At 38.1% G+C, this 13,249-nt stretch overlaps 1 protein-coding gene across 4 annotated transcripts in view; it reads left to right on the top strand.

Annotated features, from left to right (window-relative positions):
- Positions 1-13,249, top strand: part of pard3bb (par-3 family cell polarity regulator beta b) — a 286,069-nt gene that overhangs the window by 231,698 nt on the left and 41,122 nt on the right. For 3 of the 4 annotated variants that reach the window (XM_079427536.1, XM_079427538.1, XM_079427535.1), the window contains exon 21: positions 4,643-4,763. In XM_079427536.1, coding sequence (XP_079283662.1) covers positions 4,643-4,763 — 121 coding nt within the window. The remainder of the gene's footprint in view (positions 1-4,642; positions 4,764-13,249) is intronic. The other variant, XM_079427537.1, reaches the window with a different exon arrangement.

The raw sequence follows: 13,249 nt of genomic DNA, 5'->3' as shown, positions 1-13,249 counted from the left end.
GTCTGTGAAGTGTGGAAAAGCGTTGCAGATATGCATTTAGTGTGCATTTTAATGCAGAATTTGAGAAAATTGAATGCGTTTTTAATTTTTTCGGAGACATATAAAGCTGTTCTGTACTATTTTAGATATGCACACATGCTTTGCTCTGTCTTTCATGCACATTGACAAAACTACAATTTTGCGCATAATACAGTTTTTTGAAAAAGAGCTGACCAGCATATTTAATCAATTTACAACCATAAATTTAACAAAGTGTTATGTTTTTGTATCTGTAAATGTAGGTTGTTAGATATGTTATGTGGTTTCAGTTAGTTGGACAGATTACCGGAAACGACCTGAGCTGGCTTTGTGATGGTCCGCTGTGTGGCTAAGAAAAGCAGAAATGCGTGTTTGTGTGTGCGTCTGAATGCGTGCTTCCCAGTAGTACCTCCGGGACTGCGGCAACATTAGGCCTGCTTGAGTCACACAAATCTTTATCGTTCCTGAAAATACAACAGATGAAAAAGGCTGTTTATGACAGCACATGATGGAGAGAGAGGTCGGCCAGTTTTTGTGTGTGTGTGGGTCTGTGTTGTTGTGTGTCCCTGAGTGTGTGTGTTTTTTTCTGCATAGACAGTTGGTTTGTTTTGAGCCCTCCCTGTCCGGGTTCAGCGTGCTCTGTACGGGAGCTGCAGTGTGCGTGTGGCCGCCGGGTCGCCCCGCTCTGGCCCGTTCCCACAGCATCATCCCTCTGGAATGCCTGGCACTCGCGCTGTCTGCCTAACGAGCTTTTAAAAAAGACATGTTAATTTGTTATGTCTTAATCTAATCCCTCTACTGTCTCATTCATCCTCTGTTCTCCAAGTTTCTCTCTCTAACACACACTCTTTGCTCGCTCGCTCTCTCTCTCTCTCAGTTAATCTAATTGGTCAGAAACATGAAAAAAAGTAAATTGAATTTTGGTGTTCTGCGTCTAAAGGAAGAATGAAGGAATTGTGTAGAGTGGTCAGCCTACACTTGTTTTTGATGAAAGTACTACTTGTTCTCTAGTTGTAAAATTGTAGTTTTATTGTGAAAACAAGTCTGTTTTCTTCAGGGAGAGATTTCACTCTATCTTTCCCTAGGTCAAGCACTGTAAGCACATATTTACACCTCGATTTAACTAGATGCAGCACTTTTTGACCTTTTTTCCTCTAAGTGAATGTGAAAAAACATTTGTTTAAAATGTATACGTTGCATGTAAAATGTTTCAAATTCATCTGTGTTGCCAATCACTGTTACCTATATGCCATTACCTAATTTTTTTATATTTTGAATGGGCTTTTATATACATTTCCCATTTTAATTTTAGTTCAGTTTTAGTAATTTTGTGCTTTCATATTTTTTATTTAATTTTTTTTAGCTTGAATTTTTTTATTTTAGTTTTAGTCATTTTAGTACTTCAACTTCGACTTATTTGAGGGTAACATTTTACAATAAGGTTTCATTTTAATATTAGTTAAAATGATCACCAATCACCCCCCCCCCCCAAAAAAAGTTATAATTTGCTCAACTCTCATATTCCCACAATTGCTCGTACTACTTTTTTTTTCCGCATACTACGGAAGTCAATGACTACCAGCAACTGTTTGGTTACCAACATACTTCGAAATATTCTTTTTTTTCTGTTCAACAGAAGAAAGAAACTCATTCAGGTTTGGAACGTGTTTCTCATAATTAAACAAAATAGGTGTTATTGTAAAATGTTACGTAGGTTATTATTATAAAAAAAAAATTATGACAATTTTACTTCTTTTTATGTAAAGCACTTTGAATTACCACTGTCTATGAAAAGTGCTATATAAATAAACTTGCCTTGCCTAAATGCTAAGGAAGCTTTTCTAATTTTAAAGGGGTCGTATGATGAGATTTCAAGTTTTCCTTTGTCTTTGGAGTATTACAAGCTGTTTGTGCATACAGTATATAATATCCGTAAAGTTGCAAAAACTAAAGTCTCAAACCCAAAAATATATTCTTTATACAGGTTAAGACTCGTTCATGTCTTATTTAAACATGCCCTCACATATCTACGCCACTGTGTTGGAAGTTTTGCATAACGCCGCCCAAATGTTTACGCAAAGAAAGAAGGCGTAACTTTTATTCTCGCTTGCCGCCATGCCGTGGAGACTGTGTGTGTGTCCTAATATGGTAAGGGGTGTAACATTTCCATCACACGCTTGAGGTATTCAGCCAATCACAACGCACTGAATAGCTGACCAATCAGAGCACACCATGCTTTTCAGAATGATGAGTTTGTAAAAATCGACGCGGGGCAACAATAATGTACGGTATATGGAAAATGTGTTTTTTTACCTTAAACCGTGTTACACCAAGTACACAAATTAATGTTATTTTTAGCATCGTCATATGACCCCTTTAAGTTCTTAATGCATTATTTATATTTAAAAAAGTGATTTTGAATTGTTTTAATTTTCTTTTTAGGAGGTGGGTGGGGCTACTCACAGACAGCAAAAATAAAAACTAGACTGTCAGCAAAATGTCTTGTTGCCTTTCAACTGTTTAGGACAAAACAACTCGGGTCATCAGGGTAGAGATGTAATTTATCGCTGTTTTATTATGGCGTGCCTATAGTTAAGACACTGTTTGCTTTTCTATGCTAGTTCAACAATGTGCTTCCTCTATTTTACAGTCTCATTGTAATTGTTGGCTTCATCCCATTTAGGTTATCAAAATAATGTCTTTATTGAGCATACAGTCTTTTAACTTATTGCGTTGCCCTTTTTTCCTCACATTTTCATCTTCCTTTTATTTTCAGTTGCACATTCATAGTACATAGACAGCTGGCTTTGTTCCCCAGGGGTTGATGCCCTGAAAAATGACTTTCTGATGTGTGAAGTTTACGACAGGATCCTCACCCACAGCGTCTGATCGCTGCATTTACCCCTCGCTGAGATGGTGGACATGGCTGTTCGGCTCTGTGTGTGGACAATGGGAAGCAACAGTTGTGGAAAGGTTGTGTTTGTGTTAGCCGAGCGCTGAGAGATTGATTTTGGTGGTTGTGTGCTAGAAGCTGTGGGATGACTGACAGGACTTTATCTCCCAAGTCACACTTCCACAGTTCTGTGCCACAACACAATATTTGAGCAGGAGAAATATCACACATTCCCCTCTTGAACGTTTGATAAGCGCATCATTTTGCTGTGTCTGGAAAAGCAGAGATGTTTATTGAGCTTTGGACAAGTAGAATGTGATTAAAGGGATAGATGGTTCACCCAAAAATGAACATTGAGGAAAAAGATGCAGATACCCCTGGTGCAGTAAAAAAAAAAACACCATACAAAATACATTATAGAATTTAAAGTAAAAATTGTAATGTTTACTCATCCTCATCTCTTTTTTTCAACCGTTATGACTTATTTTCTTCAGTAGAATGCAAAAGGAGATGTCCAAGTTGCTCTTTTGCAATAAAATGAATGTGAATTCACAAATATCACATTAGATATTAAGTAACTAACAGCTTACATTCTGATCTGTTCCTCTCACAATGCTATCATAGGGCTTCAACAAAAACTCAAAATATAGCACACCTCTTTTAAGAAACTCTTATTGTGCTTTTTGGAGTGAGCGTTCACTTTCATGATAGTGAAAAGAGCAGCTTGAACATTATAGCTAAATATCTCATTTTATGTTATACGGAAGAAAAGTCAAACAGGCCTGAAATTACGTGAGGTTGTGTAAATGTTACAATTTTTTCATTTAAATTATAAAGTGTTGGTGAGGTTTAGTCTTTTTTGTTTTTTTTTACTGCATCAGAGTCTCTTTTTCTTAAATGACGATATCATTCTGAATCTTTTCTGTGTGTGTGTGATTATGTGATTCTGGCTAGATTTAAAGTGGCCTGTAACAAAGGGCTGTTGATTATCTGACAGTATTGAGTCTTTCTGTCTGCTTTAGCTCAGTTGTCATCACCTTGTTGTTTCTGATAAGTGCAGATGATAGAGCTGTAGCCTGGGATACCAGACCGAAGTCTGCCTCCTCCATAAGTGGCTGCAATCCGGACATATCAACAGCCTGATATACTGGGCTTCTGGATTTTTATCCATCACATGATGTATAGGTCAGATCGATAGTGACTCTTTGTTCTAGATGGGTGTGAGTGGGCCGGGGTTGGGAGATTGTGTGCTATCTTGCGCATACAACTGTAAGTCTATAAATGTGTATATTGGGAAATAGTATTGGTGCGTAGGAGACTGTAAGGGGGTGGTGGGGCCTAGTCTTTGAAGATCTGGGTTGTAAGCAAAAGATTGCAGGTTCAAATGTCACAAGGGATAGATAGAGCTACACTAATTGGAACTAAGCACAAGGATCTTTTGACATGTTTTTAAAAGTTGAGCTATTTTATTACACTCATATCTGTTTATCTGAAACTAAGTAGACCAACCGACCCATGTTATTTATCTGTCTAGTGCTAGTCGCAGACTAGATGATATAATTTTTGTGATTGATTATTGTTAATTTAATTGAATTTGCATTTGGATTCTTTTAGTTAATTTTGAACCTACAACCTTTTGGTTACCAGCCCAGATCTTTAGCCACTATGCCACAGCAACACATTTCTTCATTAATTTATTATTTGAGCTAAGTGGATTGTGTGTTTTTGCAGCAGTATGGACCGTATCCAGCAGCTGAGGAGGGAGTATCTTCAGGCTCGTCGAGAGGGAGCAGCTCCAGCCTATGAGGAACTGGAGGCCCGACGGAGAGGACCAGACTACGACCTGCACAGAGTAAGACATCAAACCCACACATCACGCAATAAAACACTCCCACCGTCATGTAGATTCCAAAATTAACGATTTCCAAGCATCAGCTCAAGTCAATTTTGACTCTAAATTAAATCGATAGTGGCTGGTAATTGGTTTAAGTTGAGTTTGAAGTCTGTAAGATTTTGTGTGTTTTATACTCACCAAGGCTGATCAAAAAGTACTGTGAATAACTGTAATATTGTGAAAAATTATTACAATTTGAAATAATTATATTTTATGACATTTTAAAATGTTATTTATTCCTGTGATGCAAAGCTGAATTTTCAGCAGTCTTCAGTGTCACATGATCCTTCATAAATAATTCTGATTTGCTGCTCAAGAAACATTTTTTATCATCCATGTTGAGTGTAGTTGTGTATACAGCGGGTAAAATAAGTATTGAATGCATCACCACTTTTCAGTAAATGTATTTCTAAAGATGCTGTTGACATGAAATTTTCACCAGATGTGGATAACAACCCAAGTAATCCATACATACAAATAAAACAAAACAAATAATTTCAGAAATTAAGTTATGTGTAATAAAAATGGAATGACACTGAAATGTATTTAATACTTTGTACAAAAGCCTTTGTTGGTAATGACAGCTTCAAGACGCCTGCTGTATGGAGAAACTAGTCGAATGCATTGCTCAGGTGTGATTTTGGCCCATTCTTCCACACAAACAGTCTTCAAATCCTGAAGCTTCTGTGGCCTCTTCTATGAACTCTGATCTTTAGTTTTTATTTTCTATTGGATTCAAGTCAGGTGATTGGCTGGCCATTCTAGCAGCTTTATTTTCTTTTTCTGAAACCAGTTGAGAGTTTCCTTGGCTGTGTTTGGGATCATTGTCTTGCTGAAATGTCCACCCTTGTTTCATCTTCATCATCCTGGTACTGTAGGTGTTGTGACTGAACCAGCTAGTATTAATTTCCCCCGACAAGGCGCAGGATTGCTTTCTAATTACTGATAGATATCTGCTGGTGTCTTGGCTTTCCATGCCTTTTTGCACCTCGCTTTCTTCAAGTGTTCAATACTTTTTCTCTGTGTCTTTCCGTTTTATTATGCATAACTTAATTTCTGAACTTATTTGTTTTCTTTGTATTGTGTTACCGACATCTGGTGAAAATTTCATGTCAACAGCACCTTGGTGAGGCGTTCATTAATTCTTTTACCTGCTGTATATTTATGAAAATAATACCAATGTAGTTTCATGGCTAGTAAGAGAGATGTATAGCTGCTACATTTTCTCAAGTCAGCCGGTGTAACGGAAAGTTAATTTTGGACCCTGCGTTCACATCATTTTACCTTTCCCTTTATCAGAGTGGATAATTGCCTCAGTATCGCTCTATACTGCTTCAACTCAGCAATACAGACTTTAACGTTCTTAATCAGGAGTCATAGAAACTTCCACCAAATACATCGGCGCCTTTCTTTATTAGGATTGGGACAAACCAGCGTAATTTGTTTCCTCTCAGAATACACAGTAATTCCCTTTGTGTGAGATCAATAGTTATACCTCTCAAATTCAAATGAGCTAACGTCTGTTTTTGTTAGAGCTGCGGTGAACAATGAAGCATCGCAAGCTGTGGGATTAGAGAGGCAGATCGAATTAAACTAACTCCAAACAGCAATCACCCAATCTAACGAGCCTGCTCATTAAGGTCGACACTGCATTTATTCGTTTGCTCGTCGGTGTTTATTTATCTATTTATTCAGTGCTAATTATTCAGCTACTGAAGGAAACAAACACTCGCTGAGTCAAAGCAAAACAAAGTTATCAGCCGCCGTTTTTGCTCAAGAGGAAACGTGTGAGCAGTTTTCGGACGGTGAAATGGTTTGGAACTACCTACAGGCTTGATGATTGCGTTGTGGAAATGATGACGACTGCCTGAAAGGCAACATGAGCGAATACACCATATCCTGTGACTTTACACACACACACGCAATCTTGGAGAGACATTCGCAGAAGTTTCCACACCCTTTTCTGTGACTGTGATGTAGTCTACACCACGGATATAAATAATACTCCTCATGACAGACACATTATGACTGCCTATTGTTATTGCTGCCTCTCGTCTGCTTTCAGATTTAGCCCTTTTATGGACATATTTGTACATATCTCACTCGATCACCCCGCAGAGATGTTCCTGGTAAACACAGAGAAATGGAAAAACAGATTTGGATTGGGATTTGTTTTGTTGGGCTGTTCCAGAACCAGAACCGTTCAGCTATTGCCACACAAGCAAATCGGTTTACACACAATCTTGCTTTCCAGTAAATGTTTTAGCTTTTCTCTGCCAGAGGAGCCTGCCACTCATGTCATAACCATTTATTTATTTCTTTTGTATTTATTTAAGCTTCGCAGTGTTTACTGGTTCATCAATGCTCTGTGTAAGTGTGTTACAGGACTACAGTAGGGTTGATATAGAGTGTGTATAGACATTGATTGATGATCGCTCGACCACTCCATGAATTTCTGTGCTGACTCAGTGACTGCATTGCTCAGGCATGACTGTGGTATAGTCTCAGTGACCGCAAGTTCAATTGTGAGGACTTCTGACGTCCAGATGAAATTAAGGCTTGGCATTTGTCAGTATTTGTGTCGAAAAATGGGTCTGTTCCAAAACCCAGTGAGCTGCCTCGCTGTCAACTGAAGAGTTTGATGTTAGCATGTTGATAATATTCTGGTAAGCATGCACATTCAATTAGACTAACTGTATGCTTTTCATTATTTAATTAAAAATAAGTATTTCTTAAATCTTATTTTGGCCACCATCTCATTTTTTTTTTTTTTTTTACTCCATTGAGCTTGGCACAGTGCATTCTGGGATTGCTTCCATAAAAATAATAAGCAGCACAACCATTTTCAACATAGATAATCATGATATTAGAATGATTTCTGAAGCATCATGTGACACTAAAGATTGCAGTAATGGCTACTGAAAATTCAGCTTTGCATCTCAGGAATAAATTACATTTAAAGTGTGTTAAAATAGAAAACATATTGTAAGTAGGGTAGCAAAGAGATGGAAAATTTCAGAAACATTCCAGAAATTTTTCCGGAAACTTTCAAAAACCTTCAGAAATCTTTGGAAAGTTTCCATAAATTGCAGCCCTAATCCTATTAGTATTTTACTGTATTTTTTGATCAAATAAATGCAGCCTTGAGCATAAGAAACTTCTTTCAAAACATTAAAAAACCTAGCCAACCACAAACTTTTGAATTTGTTGTGTAGATAATGTTAATAATACAGCGTGTAAATTCTATGAAAGGCTGAGATGAAATAATGAGAAAGATGTATATATGATGCAGCCAGACAAAGGTATCTTAGTAGGCGGTATAATTATGCTGCCTCTTCATGTTGGGAGTGTGACTTTAACGGCTTAAAATGAAGTCCTAAAATACTGCTTACGTAGGCAGCTCACTAGGTTTTGGAACAGAACAAATGCGTGCCCTCCAGAAGGTACCTGTACCCACGATCCTGTGCCATCTTGGAATCGTTCCTGTACCTCAGCTGCTAGCAACACCAAGGTCATGGGTTTGATTCCCAGGGAACACACATACTGAGAAAATATATACCTTGAATGCACTGCAAGTCGTCACTTTGGATGACTTGCAAATGCATAAATGCATAATAAATGCAGAAGTGTATTATACATTTATATGGAAGTCTGAAGATAGCAAACAGGAAGTTCAAAAGCTTAAAGACAAATACCGTTGGTGTCTTGTGGGTTCTGTGCTGTTGATGTTGAGATAAGATGCACGCCACACCGTCTCTGTAGCACGCAATTATGTTATGTGTTGCCTGCAGTGTCTAATGTCTCCATGAACTATTTTTACCAAGTGAAAAATTCAAGCAAATGGGCTTCAGGATTAAAAAGGAAGGTTGTTCATGCTTTCAAAGGCCTCTCTTTATGGAATCAGTTGTGAGAAGGCAACCGATGAGCCGTGGAGAGGCGTCTAAATAGCATCCAAAAATATATATGGTAGTCTTGTGACTGTTTATAGGGCCTGTAAGGCAGTTAAAGTTGGTATGATAATGTTCCAACTGCCGCCTAACTGCTGCGGTCCTAATGAGGGATAGGAGTCAACGCTGGCAGTTTTCACTAGCACTGTCCTTTCTCACTCGCTCTTGTTTCCCCTGAGAGGAATGATGCAGTCCATGAGAAACTAACCACACAAATCTGTCAGAGTGTCTCTCTCTTGCTCTGAGGACCAGCCGCTGTTTCCTTTGCAATCCAGATCCGTCTCCAGCACACATCAACAGCTGCATCTCCTGTTCACACAATGAGAAAATATCCCAAAAATACAGAGTTTTCCCGTAACTCCTTTTTGTTTTTTTAAGTCACACTTTCATTAAACCCATCGCCAGTAGTGAAATATTTTTCCTTGAAATACTAGCGGAGAATATTTGTTTAATATGCTCCAGTCGGGTGCTGGATTTCGCTGGGTTTCTTCAGTTGTGGTTTGAGCGAGATGCGGCCCGTCCCTCGTGCCTTTTCCCATTTTCCTCAGCAGGTTTTTGACCTCAGATCTTACTGCTTTGCGTATCTTGGTAGCAGCTCTTACAAAGTCAAAGTTGATTTGGGCATAAGAGGGAACAGGATGTGATGTGATCCTCTGATGTTGGCTCTGAATCCCAGTTCGAATGTAAAAGCAGGTATCGAAATTAGCAACATGGTGTCATGAGACCCAGCTGAGGGCTTTAACAATGAGCAGCTTAAGCGTTTAGGTTCCTGTCTTTTGGAATGACTGCTCTGCCACGGCCCCCAGCCAACCATTGTCATCTTTTCCTCTCTGAGAGCCAAACAAACCACAGAGCTGAAGCAAAGAGAGAGACGTTAGATTTGGGGAAACCCTAAGAAGTCAGCAAACCCATTGCGTCCACCCTGCTGCCCAAACTCAGTAACATCAAGGAGTTAGAAGCCAGACGTGTAGATTTGGAGGGCTGTCAGGAGTATCTGGTGTACTTTACCCTTTAAATGTCCAGACGCATAGGGTTTTAGAACAAACCTCATAAGTGCATTTGCCAGGTGGAAATTGATGCTGATTCAACATGGTGGCTGTGTAACTTTCGTCTGATTGTAGAAGTCAGACCGAGTGTAGACTGGGAGGAGGGCCGCGAGGGCTGAGGGTGCCATTTGGGAATTAGTGCGGAGTGAAATCATGACCACAAAATGACAAATGGGACATTGTGTGGTCTTGTAGACTTCACAGATGCCAGGACCCGAGATCCAATTTGAAGAATTAAAAATTAAACATTTTCTGTCTGTTTCCCTGTATCTCTGTCTTTTTGTCTGTCTATATATCTGTCTATGTATCTATGGTTCATGTACTTTGCGTTCATTCATTTTTATTTATTTTTTATATTGGAAACAGAAACATGACAAAACTGCACCTGATGACAGCACCATTTGATCTTTGCTTGACCAGTCAGCAGAAAAGGGGTCATTGCTACCCACATGTGGAAATTGAACATTCAAGATGTTTACCCATTTCTACCCCTGAACACAAAAATGGGAGGGGGGGATTCAAAAGGTATCTGTCTCATTTCAACATGAAATCAAAAAGCGAATGAACGCAACGTACACGGACATCTATCTATCTGTTTCCCTGTATGTCTGTCTGTCTGTAAACTTATACACATTCAGACTTATTTTTTTTTAATGTTACTCAAAAACCAAAAAAAACATTTGAAGTTTGTCTGGCTATTCTAGGTTGTGAATTCATTGCCCTCAGACCACCCACCCACAAACAAACACAGTTTGAATATTTGATCGGATCAAATTTCAACATCGCCAAACCAAAGAGTTTCTAACCCCAAACATTATGATTCTGGAAAACTTTCCAGTAAAGCAATCTGAAGGCCCGTGGCTGTCATCCGTTCGGTGTTTATGAGTGGTCAGTGCCGCTCAGATTTTCTTGAGGGGGAAATCTATATCTTTGTTCTGCTTAAACAATGGATAGATGAAACAGCTAGTGTCTACTGTGTATCATCTGGGGCTGGTTATTCAATGAGGAACCAGAGAGCTTATTGCATAAGTTTTTCAGTATGCTTACAGTCTGGGGCCAATAAAATAGTTTGTTTTTTGATGAAAAAATGAAAGAACATTTGTCTTTGGTTAATTATATACAAATTGCATTCAGGAGTCTGTTTAACACTAGCTTCTCTGTTCTTTTTCTGTTCTATCTATTCCTTTTCTTTTTATTTATTATATAATTAACAAAAGCAAAAAGGCCTCTAACACCAGCTTGCTCTATTCCTTTTCTATTGTCTGTTTTCTTTTTATTTATTATATAATTATATAAAAAAAATAAACCTTTGCTACGTGTATTACATTAGGCTAACTGAGACTTGTTATAGCACTTGCGTATCATTGCTCTTTAGTTGATTTTGATTGCATCCATTGTCCTCATTTGTAAGTTGCCTTGGATAAAAGTGTCTGCTAAATGACTAAATGTGATGTAAAGGTTTTGTTCTCTCATTTATCAATAGAAGGACCATACTGGCACTAACAACTCTTTAGTCAAGTCACTAGTCAAGTCACTATTATTTGTATAGAATTTTTAACAATGCATATTGTATCAAAGCAGCTTTACATCAGCTTGATATAAAGCTGGGTGGTTTTATATCAGCTTTACAATATTTAGTGTGTCAATAAATAGTGTGTCGAAATAGTGTCATTCTCCTCTTGTCAGACAAAAGAGCAGTTTAAATCTAGGCTAAAGCAGAGTTAGATTGTGCAAAGGACTCGTCTGGTTCCTGAGGTCTTGTCCCGATGGCCGTCTAGGAGACAGGGTCTTCACTGGGGATCAGTCTCTGGGACTCATCTTTATTAGGCACCTTTGAATTACTTCAGTAAGCAATTAATAAATAGTATCATAAGCTATATTTGTGAAATTTGCTTTGTAGGGTCTAGATGAAGTGTGTGATTTTTAGGATGTTACAATACTTCTGTACTTTCTTAATATGCAAAAAAAAATAAAAAATCTTAAAAAGAGCAACCCAACCACCACAAATCTGGCACAACCAATGACATGAGGGAAGAACTGTTTGACTGACCAATGACGGATGGATGGAATGTTCAGCAAACCTGTTTAAAAAACATTTTTTGAGAAATTTGGTTTTGTAATGCTAGTGGAAAAATTACACACTTTACCTTTAATGTCATAAATGTAAAATATTTTAGTTTTTAAGATAGTTTACTTTGTTGTTCTTTCAATGAATTTGGAACGCTCGTTTTCACCTTGACCTCAAACAAAATGGCCACCCGTGGGAGAGCCGTTGAACTCTGAAGTAATTTGCGAGTGATAATCTGCCCTCTTGATCACCACATGGCTATGATGAGATTAGAGGGCTGGATAATTCATTTCCAGCCTGATTTTCCTCTTAATTGACTTTAATGGCCTTTTTCTGCATTCTGGCAACTGAGGCGGTTGAACCAACCTGCTGTTGTTTCTCAGAGGTTTCTCACTCACATACAGCAGGCTTTGTCCTTTGTTTCCAGCTTGCTCTGCACTGGCTCTAATACATTCAGGATGTCGTCTTGGCCAAATTGTTATATATTTTTTTTGCAATACACTCCAAACCCTTATTGAAGAGGGAAAAAATGCTCCATGTTTGTTAACTGCAGCTTACAAAAATAGTAAGGTCTTAAAAGTGAACCTGTGTGATAGCTAGACCAGACAGAATTAGATAAACAACTGTTATCGTAAGGTTAAGAGAGCATAAGCACACGCTTTCTCATCCCTGTGCGTGAGAATCATCAAGTGGCGAAAATATCAACCTGATTCAGTGTTTCCTGTGTTTATGATTACTGTGCAAATGCATGTTTTTATTATATATTCCGCTTCAGATGCTCAGCTTCTCAAAAAAAAAAAGTTCTGTGTTTATAATAATATACATTTATGATCATTGATTCACTGTCCTGATGGAACCAGTCTTGGCTCTGGATCTAGACCGCAGTCCATTAACTAGTAACCTTTGAGCTAGATTATTGCAGCAGATCATGGGAGACTTACTTGTTCAGCTTCTGCTTTTCAAGTGAGTCCAACAGACATCCTGTTTGTGTGGGGGAGGTATGTTAGCTCACCTCCAATCTTAAGAGACTATTCAGTTAGTTAGTTAGTTAGAATTTAGTCTTGCAGTTAGTGCACATTTCTGAATAAACATTCCTTCAAAAAAAAGAATATAAAATGTTAAATGATCTCAGAGAGGACCTCTGAAGGCCCACAATACTGTGTATCAAGGACATTTTTTAATGGCAAGGTTAGTTTAGTTCGTAAAATCTGTGGGGGGAAAAAAAACAACTTTTTCAACAATACAACAATCTTTACTTGATTAGACCACGTGGCATTTTTAGAATCATTGAATTCAAGCTTTTGTTGAAAATCTTTTAAAAGTTTTTCAACATAAATGCAGTGGCTGTATCTAATTTTTCAGACTCCTTCTATATGGGAGGCG

The sequence above is a fragment of the Barbus barbus genome (assembly GCF_936440315.1).
Source record: "Barbus barbus genome assembly, chromosome: 10".
Taxonomy (NCBI): Eukaryota; Metazoa; Chordata; class Actinopteri; order Cypriniformes; family Cyprinidae; genus Barbus; species Barbus barbus.
Note: the sequence above shows the minus strand (reverse complement) of the source record. Positions and strands in the feature narration are given on the sequence as shown.